General features: G+C 37.1%; 1 protein-coding gene across 1 annotated transcript in view; it reads left to right on the top strand.

Annotated features, from left to right (window-relative positions):
- The window catches only part of WIF1 (WNT inhibitory factor 1), a 66397-nt gene that overhangs the window by 30642 nt on the left and 21705 nt on the right, over positions 1-14050 (top strand). The window contains exon 3 of the mRNA XM_032854903.1: positions 10677-10785. Within this exon, the coding sequence (XP_032710794.1) occupies positions 10677-10785 (109 nt within the window). The remainder of the gene's footprint in view (positions 1-10676; positions 10786-14050) is intronic.

Here is a 14050-nt window from a genome sequence, read left to right on the forward strand (position 1 = left end):
ACAGGTTAGGGGACAATTATAGGAGTATGTGGGAGAAATGTCTGAATTTTGGTAGTAACAGTGGGAAGGAAAAGAAAGGGAATAGATTTGAGAAATCAGTGAGAGTTTGTGGAGGTGGCTGGTGAGAGAAAAGTTGGGGGTCTAGAAGGACTGCGAAGTTTATATCTTGAGTAATCAGGATCATAATGCTATGTAACGAACTCTAAGTGAATAGGTTTATCAGGAAGGTAATGAGTTTGGTCCAAACATATTAAGTCCAAGGAGAGATGTCTGGTAGACAGCTACCAATATGAATCTAAAGCTCAGAAGAAACGTGAAAACTGGAGATAAAAATTTGGAGGTCTTTGAAATGTTGGTATAAATTGAAGTCACAGAAATGCATAAAATCCTTCAAGAAGACAGCAGAAGCAAGAAGAGGAGAGCAGCAGTTGTTTCCTGGAAACATCAGTATTTAAGGCAGTGGCTCTTACCATTATTTTTTGAGTCATGGGCTCTTTTAAGAACATGATGAAATCTAGGGTCTGCTCTCCCCAGAAAAATAGTCACATATATATGGACACAAAATTTATGGATTCTTTAGGGGTGCATGATCCCACATTCAGAACTTTTTTAAAGGTGCCATCATAGAAAGAGAAGCATGAGAAGGTCATTAGGGAAAGACTGATGAGAGAAGGAGAAGAGGAACTCACAAAGACTGTTGCTATAGACAGGGCAAAAAAAATTTTTTTTATTATAATAAAAATTTTTGGAGAATATGGATGGATGGAAAGTGCTCATTGGATTTTACAATTTGGAGGCTATTTGTGACCTTTTATGAAGATTTTATAGTGATAAGGACAGGGGCGCCTGCATGGCCCAGTCAGTCAAAAGTCTGCCTTCGGTTCACGTCATGATCCCAGGGTTCTGGGACCAAGCCCCACGTCGGGCTCCCTACTCAACAAGGAGTCTTCTTCTCCCTCTCCCCCTGCCCTTCCCTCCATCATGCGTTCGCTCGCTCTCTTTCTCAAATAAATAAATAAAATCTTTTTAAAAATGATGAGGGCAAAAGCCTTACTATAGTGAGCAGAAGACTGATGAGCAAGAACACTGAACCCATGAGTATAGACCTTCTGGAAGCACTGTAATGACAGGTAAGAAGAAAGGTAGCCAGGTAGAGACAGGGTTTGGTTTTTAACCTTTTAATCATATTAATATACATGAGGGAGATGACATTACTGTTAGAGCCAATCTCAGAGGATATGGGAAGGAAGCAGATTGAATGTGAATGTGGGCTATTTGTAGGTGGATGGAGGGAAAGTTCAAAGAAATTCATACCTAGCAATCTCTGTTTTGTTTGTGAATAGGGTATTGTCATCAGTTGAGTGATGATATCAGGGCTAGAGCAGAGGACTTTGGGGAAACTATGGAATTGTTGTGTGTAGGAGAAGGGAGAGAGTAGGAATGTTTAAAAGAATTGCTCAGGGAGGTGTCTGGGTGGATCAGTCAGTTAAGCACCCAACTCTTGATTTCAGCTCATGTCATGATCTCAGGGTTGTGAGACTGTGCTTGAGATTCTCTCTCTCTCTCTCTCTTTGTTCCTCCCCCAACACTTCTCCTTCTCAAACAAACAAACAAATAAATAAATAAAATAAAATAAAAAAGATAATTGCTCAGGGGTACTAGAGGGCAATTCAAGTTGGGCAGTAGATTTATCAGTCCTCAGATTCTGGATTTTCATCTTCAGTTTTCTTTAGGGAAATTGCTTCAGTTCTGCCTCAGTTTCTTGTTTTCTTAAGAAGGGTGAATAATGCATGTATGAATAACAGTTTTAAAATAGCAAATACCTAGAGGAATTTAGAAGAGTAAAAGGGCTGATGACACTGTATGTTCTAGGTAATCACTTTTTCTGAAGTAAAAACAAATTTATACTGATGACTGCTACTTGAATCCTCTGCTAGTAACACTAGTTCCCTAAATTTTTAGACTTTGAAAATCTCTAACTATGAAATTACAGACTTTTCTGTTTGACTCTTAGATAGGAAAAGAACAACTGGTCATTGGATGATATCTTGTAACGTAGTATTTTGATACATGAAATTGTGATTACATGAATAAAGAAGTCAAATTAAGACATATTTCATATTTACCAAATAGTTTAATGTATTTTTTCAAAACACAAAGTCAAGAAGGAAAGTGGGTTTTTTTCCTGTTTTCTTTATCAAGAAGTAAGTTAATACTGTCCATGTGGATTCAATAAAAATATATTAAAGAGGGAGGGTATGTGCTATGGTGAGTGCTGTGAAGTGTGTAAACCTGGCGATTCACAGACCTGTACCCCCGGAGATAAAAATATATTATATGTTTATAAAAAATAAAAATAAAAATAAATATTTAAAAAAAGAATTCTAAAATCTTAAAAAAAAAAATTAAAGAATTTTAGAAAACTACCTGAAGCTAAGCCTAGGAAAAATATGACTTAATGTTAAACATTTTGAAAGCCATCACTGAGAATCTACTGATAATTCTAAGTTAGTTAAAAATTTTCAAACATTTTTTTAAATCAATGGAAAGGAGACTATACATTATAAAGAACTCTGAAAGAAATGGGACATTAGTCTTGCCTCTTTGGAGCTACTTATCTGTGCTACGCAGATTTATTTGGACATTTTATAAAGGTCATTCTGTCCTAAAAAATGTGATGTGCTGAAATATACCACCATGTGAACTGCATGAAAGGGAGATGAAGGGAATGAGAACTGATGAGGAATAAATGCACTACAGGGGGTGTAAGGGTAATTGCTCAGGTGTGAAATGATTATCCAAGACAGAGCTCTTAGCCCATTCTCTTCTCCCCTGCCCCCGGTGTCAGGAATACCCAATGACTGCTGCTGAAGCTTTAAGAAAAGTTAGCCCGGTGATGGGTATTGAGGAGGGCATGTATTGCATGGAGCACCAGGTGTTATACGCAAACAATGAATCTCGGAACACTACATCAAAAACAAAGGATGTAGTACTGTAGGGTGAATAACATAATTTAAAAAGAAAAAGAAAAGAAATATTCAAATATAAATCTTGAGATAAGAAGAAAAAAAAAACAGAAAAAGTATTCCTTTTCCTTTTTCGAGAGCTGAAGTCTCCTCTCTTCGCCTCTAGAACACCTGCATTCATACCCCTGCCTTCTTAGCCCTTTTGCGCTCTCCAATTAATACCGTCCTACTCTCTAAGGGAAAGGTGTGGCTGTGCTCCCGAGGTTTCTTTTCCCACACCTCCCGCTTGGACTTTTCCTGGTGCAGGGAGTGCTAGCTATGCCCGTTAGAACAAAGTTTTCTTTCCTCAAAACGTTTCCTTACAACTCCTCCATATTGCCCAATACTGTCTTTCTTCATGCCCAGTTTCAGGGTTGCCATTGACCCATAACTTTGCAAATGCTTGAATTAGGGCAGGATTACTGTAAGGAGGAGGCCCTTGCCCCAGAAGCCTCAAGGAATAAAGAAGAATGAAGCTTTCAAAAGCCTCTCTCCTGCCTATATTGCCCTTCCCAAGGAAAATTTTGGCAGTCCGGTGAAAGCAGTATGCTGAAGGGGGGCTCTATTTTTATACTTTATCTCCATTCTGATACCCTTTTCCCCCCATCTTTAAAAGAAATAAAAAAGAAAAACCTCTTTTCCATTCCCCAATGCTTGGCTTTTCTACTTCCTTGTTACGCACCCTCAAAAAAATAAAAAACCCCGGCTTTTGGTTTTATCTAACACAAAACAGCAATATAGTGCTCTATTACATTGCTTTTCTATCTTTAGGAATCTTAAAAGAGAATGACTAGCCAGTGATTTGTCAGATAGCCAGGTCTGTTTCTGGTTTGCATGAGCAATGGTGATTCCAAACCGTAGGAGGAAAAAGATGGAGAATGTCTTAGATATTTCAGATTCATGTGAAGCCAAACTGTGTGATCTCCTGCCAGTTTTAGTTTACAAAACTTTCATGGTCCCGGATGTGTTTACTTGGACTTGAAGTTTTAATATTACCACTATATTCCAATAGCTTTACTCCCTCAACCCAGCCCGCTAACTGTGGTCAATGGCAGTGTGGATAAAACCAATTACTGCAACAGAAAGATGAGGCCGATCAAGATTCTCTCTTTAAGAAGGGTTCTCTCTTTAAGTAGTGTTCATTTCATTATCCATTAAGCCAAGACAAGTTTCACAATTAAATAACTACTCGTCATGAATAGGAGCTTTTTTCCTTTTGTTTCTGAAACAAGTTCTCCTTAGAGCCAGTTTCAAAAGAAGTCATGAAAGAAGTCTTTGTTGATATTTCACCTTTCCCAGTGACACTGTAATTTCATATTGTAATTTGCAGAAGACAAGATTTATATAAATTTACATATAGTTTTACAAAATTTATAAACTTGAAATTATAGAAATTACATGTAATTTAAATTATATATATGCAACTTAGAGAAGGGATCAAGTCTCTTCTGGAACTATGAACCAGAAGAGCATTAGACAACATCATGTTTCAGAACTGGACCTTATCTACATTATCTGCTTATATTTATTCTGGGAGCCTCATTGCCAAGGTTTTGTCCCTAAATAAGCATAAAACAGTAACAAACTACACAAAGATCGGCTGGATATCAAATGTCAATGTTTGTTTCCTTGCTCTTTTTTTCAAAATATTCTCTATTCTCTATACATGCTATGGTGACTGGCCACCCAGCCAAGTAAAAGAGAATCTTTTGACCCATAAAAGTAATTAAGCAATTGCCAAAACAGATAAGCTAATGCCCAGTCAGTAAAACCAGAGGCTAGTGCCATTTCACCATAACAATGTGAATGGAATGTTCTGGAATGCACTGGGCTTATGCCTCTGGATGCTTCTCAATAGGTCATTCATTCATTGAGCAAATATTTATTAAATACCTGGCTATACCCAATGCTGAGTGAATCTCCAGTAGAGTAGTTGTGGGGGGGGCGGGGATAAACATGATCCCATCTTTAACCATAGAAGTTCCAATCTGTACATGACAATACATGATCTACACATGGGAAAAGTTTAATAATAATATGGGACAGTATTTGTCTAAGGCCCACACTGGTTTGAGTCCTGTTGCCAGCCAGTGTAGGTGAAAACACTGGAATATAGGTACGGTGATGGTGTGTTCAGAGCAGGCCAGGTGAGCTCCAACTGCTACTGTTGGGTAGCAGTCTGAAATAAAGAAAATTTGGAACCAGACTGTGGAGGACACGTATCAGGCTAAGGGCCTTTTCCTAGAGAAAGGGGGTGACAAAAAAGCATTGTGATATGGCAAAACTGATGTTTCCACTAGATATATTGGCTCACCTCATGGCAGAGATTTTAAAGAGGAAGGCTAGAAAGATATTTCAGAAAATGTTACAATAATACCAGTATGAGGAAATAAGGGCTGGCTTAGGGTGGAAGCAGTGGGAATGAAAGGCAGGGACAGAATCAAAAGATTATACAAGGAGAGGGGAGAAAATTCTTGGTGTCTGTCCAGCTATCAGGAGACGAAGTAGAGGCAGGAAACAACAATGACTCAGAGGTTCAGTACTTTTGTTATTGGAAAAATGATAATACTGTTGACAGATACAAAGACATCAAGTGCGGCATCTGGTTTGGAAAGGTAATGAAGGAAGCTCCGTGCACACGGGCTTGGCCATGAAGCAGTGGGAATGAGCATTGTTGACTGAGCATTATTGACCCAAAAGGAAACAGTTTCATCTGTGCAAGTGCCTGAGTTTTATGATAGAATACAGAGGGAAGAGCTGAGGCCTGAGTCTTAGCGATTTTTAACAATCATGAACTGAGAGGAGGAGGGTTAACAAGGAAGTGCAGGAAAATCAAAACATGGGGGAACAATCAGCAGAGTGTCCCAGCATCCAAGGATAATGAGTTGTGAGTTTGAAGGATGAAATTTCGCAGGGAGGTGACAAGATGAATGCCCTTCATCTTGTGATGTGAGATGTGAGAAGAATGTGAGATCTGGCAATTTTTGGTCTAGACATTCGGGCGTCAGATTATTTTAAGCATTGGGTGTGCTGATTCATTTTGTTTGAGACTTTAGCATTGAACTCTATTCCTTTCTTGCTTCAGTGGATTTCTTTCTGCCCTTCACATACAGTGTAGGAGCTATTTCAGATACCACTAATAATGCTCATACTGAATGCCCGGCTAATCTGAACACAACATGCATGCTATAATACCAGGTTCCTGTGAGAATTAGATGAAGAGCGATCGGAGTTTAGTAAACACTCAGCAAAAATTCTTTGTAAATTTTCCAGCTTTATGGCATCTGTATGCTTTGTATCTGTGAATCACCTGAAATTTTCTTCAGAACACATCAGATACCTTTATTGTTCCAGTTCTCTTCATGAACACTTAGGTCAGCATCATGATACATGAAGTTAAAAGAGGTTTGAGAGCTGTGGTTTTATGAAGAACCTTTGATTCTTAACTCAGAGGCTCTTGTAATTATCATGCTAATATATTAGATTAAGTATGCACCACAAACCCAGAACTTCAAAGATAGAAAAGAAATACTGGATTCTTTCTGTTCCTCCCCATGGTTAATGCAGTTCTCTGCTGCCTTTCTCTGTGTCTACCCAAGAAAGAGTGCCAGAGTGAAGGCCTTCTGGGTTGTCCCATTTTGCTGTTTAAATGATGTCTTCATCTTTTCTGGAAAGAACAACCTTAACATTCCGCCAAGTTGCTTGGAAGCAAGTTAAATGGCCTCCAGCACTCATTCCTCTCTTGATAATATTTGGGTGTCTTTTATACTTCTCCATGAAAAGAAAATTTACTGCATGGCAAACCAGGCCAGCAAGGTTTTTCAACAACTTAATTTAGAAGTGAATTATTCTCCTGAATAGACCCATTCTTTGTTTGAATACAAGGCGATCTTTTCATGTGCTTCTCAAATAAGCACCCTACTTACCTCTACCTGAGTTTCCACTAGTGTCATTTAATAAAACTAAATGTACTTTTCCTAATAGAGGTTTCATACTCTCCAATATGCCACCTCCTTAATACAGTTCATACTCTGAGTTCCTTTTATCTAAGTAATAAATCGATGATCTGTGAAGTTTGTTCCCAAACTTTAAAGCAAGCTTGTTGTTCTCTTTGGCATAGAATTTAGGTTTTATTTGCCCCTACATAAGTATTTCCAGTGGAGAGGTTTGAGACTAAGACTGTTTATGATATTACAAATAAACTAAAAACAGAAAGTCCTGTCTAGAACTTAAACTATGACATTATAAATCTATCATTTATTTCATCAGCCATTTTTCTTTGACTTTGAGGGACTTATTTAAGCCATTAAAGTTAATACTTAGGTTAAATGAAGAACATAGGTCATCTCTACTACATGGTGATCTAACTGACTTGTAGTAATATTTATATGGCATGGGTGGTTTTGGTAGATCTGTTGATAATGACAAAATGAAACAATGAAAGAGGTCAGTGTTAAGATCGGAGATAAAGGGTTGGCCAATTACTTTTTTTTTTTTTTATTAACATATACTGTATTATTTGTTTCAGGGGTACAGGTCTCTGGTTGATGGGTGTTACACAATTCACAGTGCTCACCATAGCACATACCCTCCCCAATGTCCATCTAGGGTTGGTCAGTTTCTAAGTAGTTTTCAAATTGGAATTTTTAAGAAGGCAATGAAAACAGTAGATAGACAAACCCCTTTAAAATATATATACCAAATATAAAGGAAAGAATGGGATAATTTCAGAAATTACATCATTATCATCTTCAAAAAGAAGAACAAAAAGGTTTTCTCTGGAAACTGCCTATTGGCAGTTTCTGGAAATTGCCTAGTCTCTGGAAACTGTTTTGACCAGTTCCTGTCCTAGAATACAGTCTTAGAATTGTGGTAGAAAAACTGATATTTACTAAATCTCAGAGAAATCAAATGCACACCCTAAAACCTCTACTGTGAAATTTGTTATTGATAAGAATATTGGCTGTCTGGACAAATCCATTAAACCTAGCTGCATCATGCTAAGCAGTCATGCCAATGCTAATTACAAACTCTAACATCAAATATAATGGATTCTGACCTTGCCAGCCTACTTCATGTGGCCATAGTCAAAAGCAACAACAGGAGACCCAGAGGCTCTATGGCGTTGTTTCTGGACCCTGAGTGAAATTCTTTCAGTTCCACATTCTTGGAACATCATCAAAAGTTCTTGAGAGACACATTCAGAAGCTACTTTATTAGTAGATGTTATTTTCTTAAAGCACACTTTCAAGGAGGGGCACATGAATGGCTTAGTTGGTTGAGTGACCGACCGACTCTTGATTTTGGTTCAGGTCATGATCGCAGGGTCTTGGATCAAGCCCCATGTCAGGCTTTGGGCTCAGCACAGAGTTTTCTCGAATTCTCTCTCTCCTTCTGCGCCTCCCTGCCACTCACAAGGTCTCTCTAAATAAATAAAATCTTCAAAAAAAAAAAAAAAACACTTTCAAGAAGACAAAGAGATTTAAATCAAATTGTTATGTGAGCAGAGTCTCACCAAATAGAGGTCCAAGAAGAATATTTCATTTATGCTGAGATCAGAGAATTATACAAATAGAGCCAGTGATTATCATCAGCCACACAGAACTGAAGCAAGGTATATAATTAATGTCTGTTTTTAAATAAATGCATTTATTTTGCTATAAAAGACATAGAAAAATCAGTTAGCATCAACCCTACACAATCATTGCTTTAATATGGGTGGCAACACACAAAAAATTTTTAACTTATATTTAATGGTATTTTTTTATTAATGCCCTTTTAAAGTATATCATCCATATAAATTTCACTTATAATGTGACAAAGTTCGAAGATATAATTATGGAACAGCAAATGACAACTTATGGTATTTGAAGCAATCTAGCCACTGAAATGTATTTTCGGCATGCTTATTCTCTATTCACTCAGCTCTTTTCCGTCGTTATATGTACTGTTAATACAAGTGTTCAAAATAAGTCTTGGGATGGGGTATGCATTACACAGGTGTTTGTTGTGTTATTGTTTGCTAGTTATTACTGTACTTAGTAATACAAATTACCCAAAGTTATTAATTATAAGGGTATACAACACTAAAGCCTTTCATAATGCCAACTAAAATATGTTTTAGAACAAAATGTTAAGTGATAAACGTGATCTAGTGAGGCATAGAGGTAAGTGCAGCTGGTGGAGGTCATTTAAAACACCCAGATTCAAGGAACAATAAGGAGCCCACTTTTAATAGTTGTTGACTTTATTGCAGGGTCAGAAATAATGTTCTCTTTTTCAAAGGAATCCATTCCAAATTGAAATACTGTTCCTGATGACACTCCTTTCTTTCATCACACTTCTTGTAATTCTCTGCCTTCCCTCAAACAGGGTAGGAAATGACAGTCTTAAAACTCTTTATCCTCAGGGCCTTTCTAATGATGAATTTAGTAAAATTAATTGATGACATTTTGTTGCTCATCTAAGGGCCCTACATGATGGTCATCTAGAACACTGCCACAGCCCAAAGAGCCAGTGTCCCCACAGCAGCTGAGATCACCCCCTTGCATTATCATCCTCCTATGGAGTTCTTAATACCTAATACATTGACACTATGATGTAAGGCCAAAAAATGGTGTGGATGTCTACCAGGTATCTCTAAATATCCTCCATACTGGGAAATAAATTTGATACTGACTATAGGAAAGGTCATATTCTTTTTTAAAATGTCACTTTAGCCCATGTTTATGTAATTCATAATTTAGCTAATTAACCCATCCAAATTCTGCATATCTCTACAGATAACTGCAGAGCCACTCAGCTCACCTCTCATTTTGGCATCTGCACTATTTATTGATTGCTCTTTATTCCCAAGCAAGAACATGTTTCCATCACAAATCATTTGAATAACCCAGTTGAGAATCACTTAAGCATCAAAGCTCTCCAGGGAGATTATACTTCACCATTTTCAGTATTTTGTGGCTATTCAAGTAACAGGTACCATTTTCTCTACTAGACTTAGTGGGAAAATGAAAAATGTTTACAATGTAAAATTTTATAGGATGTTATATTGCAATGGTGGTTTTTATACTTTTAGGCTTTTCTCTCCATAATTAAATTGAGACCTTAAATGTAAATGTGCCACAGGGAAGGATACTGAAAAATAAATATTCACAACAAAATCATTACATTTTTGGACTTTCATATCTTCTTTTGCCAATAGCTTACTGTTTTCATTATCCCTTATGTATTACAGCTTTCCAAATTCTGATCAAAAGACTCACCTCAAATTTGAAAAGAATTAAAGAATGACCCAAGAAGCTGAGATGGATTTTCTAAGGACTAGCTGCTGATTGTTTTGACACCACTTGTTTCCTTAAGAGCTTTTTTCCTAAATCCTTTTAAGAGACAGCAACTAAATAATATTGTTTAAGCTAAAAAGCCACCTTATGGATATTTTGGATAGATGTCATTAATGTTTTTAAAGCATCACTTCTCTCCAGAGTCTAATTCTAGAGTCCTAAAATCCAGAAGGGTGAGTTATGCCTACACAGATTTTCATAGGTCATGTGTTTCAGATTTCCTATAGTGAAAAATATCACTCTCCTATCAGAGGAGTGACCAGTTAAGAAATGCCTTCTCACACTCCATGGTCCCCACGGTACTGATTGTCAATGCCTTTTGTTGTAGGCAGAATACTTCTATGAATTCCTGTCCTTACGCTCCCTGGATAAAGGCATCATGGCAGACCCAACCATCAATGTCCCTCTGCTGGGAACAGTGCCCCACAAGGCATCAGGTGGGTGGTCTTTGCCTTGTGGGGGGGTGGAGTCTACACTTGTAATGGTGATGGGAATAATTTCAAGACCTGGAAGTCACCCATCAGAGGAATCATGGAATGTTTTCCTGAAGAGATCCAATGATTTTAGGGCAGTTTGATTATTATATCCCTACCTCCTTTGGGCAGAAAGTAAGAATGGGAGTGACAAAATGGCTGTTTCCTAATTTGCTGAAGACTTGACATAGTCCTGGTTCATAAGCAATTCCAGATTAAAAAAAGAAAGTCACTACATGAGATATATCCAGCTAATAATTATTATGAATTAATGTAGTGCACATAAATGTGGCAAAGATGCAAAGCAAGTGATTGGGGGAAAATGGGATACATTGAGAAAAACTTTCCCCAAATGAGTATTGTATTAAATAAGAATTTGAAGGAGCAAAGAGACAATGGAAAAGTGGGAGAAATGTGTTAACATATCAGAGCTAATCTACCTTCTCTGCTGAGAAAACACAGTATGGGGTATTTGTTTAGAGATGTTCAGCATGTAAAACAGCAGCTCAGGCCTTCTCCAATTTGAGTTCTGGGAGGGAGTCAAGGCCAGAATTACCACCCCATTGTACAAATTAGAAAACTAAGCCTTCTGAGGCTTCACTGACTTCCCAAAGTCATATATGAGTAATAAGCAGTGAAGCTGAGACCAGGTTTCATGACTTTCAGAGAAGTACAGAGATCACTTATGTTAACATGTTCAAATACATGTGTATTTCTTTCTCATCTAGGAATATAAATTTTTCCATAGTTGTGATAATAGGATATATATTTGATTTTGCACTATAGTTGTTTTTGTTTTTGTTTTTGGCTTTTAACACTTTAACACAAGCATTTCCCAGTGTCATTTTAGATTTTTCCAAAAGTTGTTTTTGATGTCCTTATTATCCATTTTATGAACATACGCATAATTAGTTTACTCATTCCCTTATTGTGTGTTACTTGGACTGTTTTCAGGGTTTTCATACTAGGAATATCACAATAAATATCGTTTTTAAAGTAATAGATGGTCAGTGAGTAGGAGGCCCTGTTTGTCTTATTCATCATGACTGCCAGCACAGGGCCCAACACAGAACAGGACTTCATAAAATACTTACTGGATTAATGTTTGTATCAAAGTCTTAGAGCTGATCTCATTATTTTATTAAAGTAGATTCTTAGAAGCACAATTATTGTGTCAAAGGACATGAACTATGAGCATTTCCAAAGGCTTTTAGAACAAATTGCCGAAATGCCAAATTACTTTCCACAAAGGTTGTGCCCATTTGTACCCTGGCTAGCAGTGTGGGAGAGGGCCTAGCTCACCATAACATCATCAATGTGGGTTTTTAATCATGTGAACTCTTTTGCTGACTTAAAAAGTGGAAAGAGGTTTCTTAGTGTTCTTTTAATTTGATTTTTTTTTATTCCAACCGAGGTAGAAGACATTTTTCTGTATCTATTAAATAATGTAAAATGGGGGCTGCCTGGGTGGCTCAGTGGATTGGGCCTCTGCCTTCGGCTCAGGTCATGATTTCAGGGTCCTGGGATCGAGTCCCACATCGGGCTCTCTGCTGGGTAGGGAGCCTGCTTCCTCCTCTCTCTCTCTCTCTCTCTCTCTACTTGTGATCTCTCTCTGTCAAATAAATAAAATCTTTAAAAAAAAAAAAAGACTTTATAAAAAAAAATAATGTAAAATGTCGGTTAGCCATGCTTATTTTTATATTGAAAATATAATTTATTGACTTGTAATAAATTATATATTTTATATTATTATATATTATTCCTTTTACTTTACTGTTTATACTTTCTGGTATATTTTTCAGTTTATTATTTTTTTGAAGGCAGGGATATGCAGAGTCTAAGTCCTATGTGATCAAAACTATCTTTCCCTTTGTCATTTTTTCCTGACTACTTTTTAAAAAAATTTTATATTTATTTGACAGAGAGAGATCACAAGAAGGCAGAGAGAGAGGAGGAAGCAGGCTCCCTGCTGAGCAGAGAGCCCGACTGGTGAGGGGGACCTCCATCCCACACTGGGATCATGACCTGAGGCAAAGGCCCAGGCTTAACCCACTGAGCTACCCAGGCACGCCATTCCTGACTACTGTTATGCTTAGAAATTAATTCTTCTTCAGAGAGCAATTATGTGATAATTATGTGATAACTAGAACATGCTTCTAGCATTTTATCAAATTTATTTTGACAATAGTATGAGGTAGGGCTCTCATCTGAATTATTTTCCTGAGTATTCAGCTTTTCCTGTGTAAGAGGCTGAATTGATTCAAGATACACCTTTTATTTCACATTAAGTTCTTCCATACATAGAGTTTTAGAGCTTACTATTTGTTCTGATATTATAATATTTTTAGTTTTATAAAATTTTTAAATAACTGATATCATAACCCTGTCCTTTCTAAAAAAAAAAAAAAAAAAATTAGTCTTATTCTTCCAGAGGAATGTTAGAGTAACTTTGGTGTCTAATGAAAATGCACTCCTATAGCACTCCTATAAATCTATGCAATAATTAAGAAATCAGATAGTCTTGTAAAGTCCATTTTCAGGTTTTGGTCATCTACTACTGCCTGTGGATCCTTATTTTTACATCCCAGAACAGAAGGAGCTGGGGACTAAATAAGCAGAGTTTTTTCAGTTTCTTGGCATAGGTATCCATGTGGGTGTAGACAGCAAGAGTGTGAATTTGGGTTTCTCTTGGGTCATCCCTGGGCTGCAGTTATAACTAGCAGCCCTTCCAGAGTATTTGCTTCCAATCTTGATGGGTTTAGGGTTCTAGAAAGGTCCTATGAAGGAATGAGGCCTTGGATTCTGGAGATAAAATCACCTGAGATTTATAGCCCCAAGGCTGTGGATGCCCCTTGCAGATCCATGGGCATCACTGTTCTACACAGAGGGCATTGCTACTGTAATCACATACTGCTACATCACAGAGACAAGAACATTCTTGGAGTGTGGCCATTACTCAGTCTCATGCCATGTCACACAGTGTTTTTTTGCAGTCAAAGATAATTTTCTCGATCATATTTTTTGCTCTTTTTAGAAGCAGTCAGGAGTAAAACAAATACATAATAGATCTTTCAATTTCCATTTTATATTCTTAAGTTTTTCCCTTGCTATTTTCTGGTTATTTAAGGAAAACAAGTTCATTGTAGCCCATTAAATAATTAAATCAATTATACAGTTACACCTGCTGAACTTCCAATAAATCTTGCATCTTTGAGTTTCCAATTTAATG

This window comes from Lontra canadensis, unplaced genomic scaffold (genome assembly GCF_010015895.1).
Source record: "Lontra canadensis isolate GAN:19392208 unplaced genomic scaffold, GSC_riverotter_1.0 scaffold9, whole genome shotgun sequence".
NCBI lineage: Eukaryota > Metazoa > Chordata > Mammalia > Carnivora > Mustelidae > Lontra > Lontra canadensis.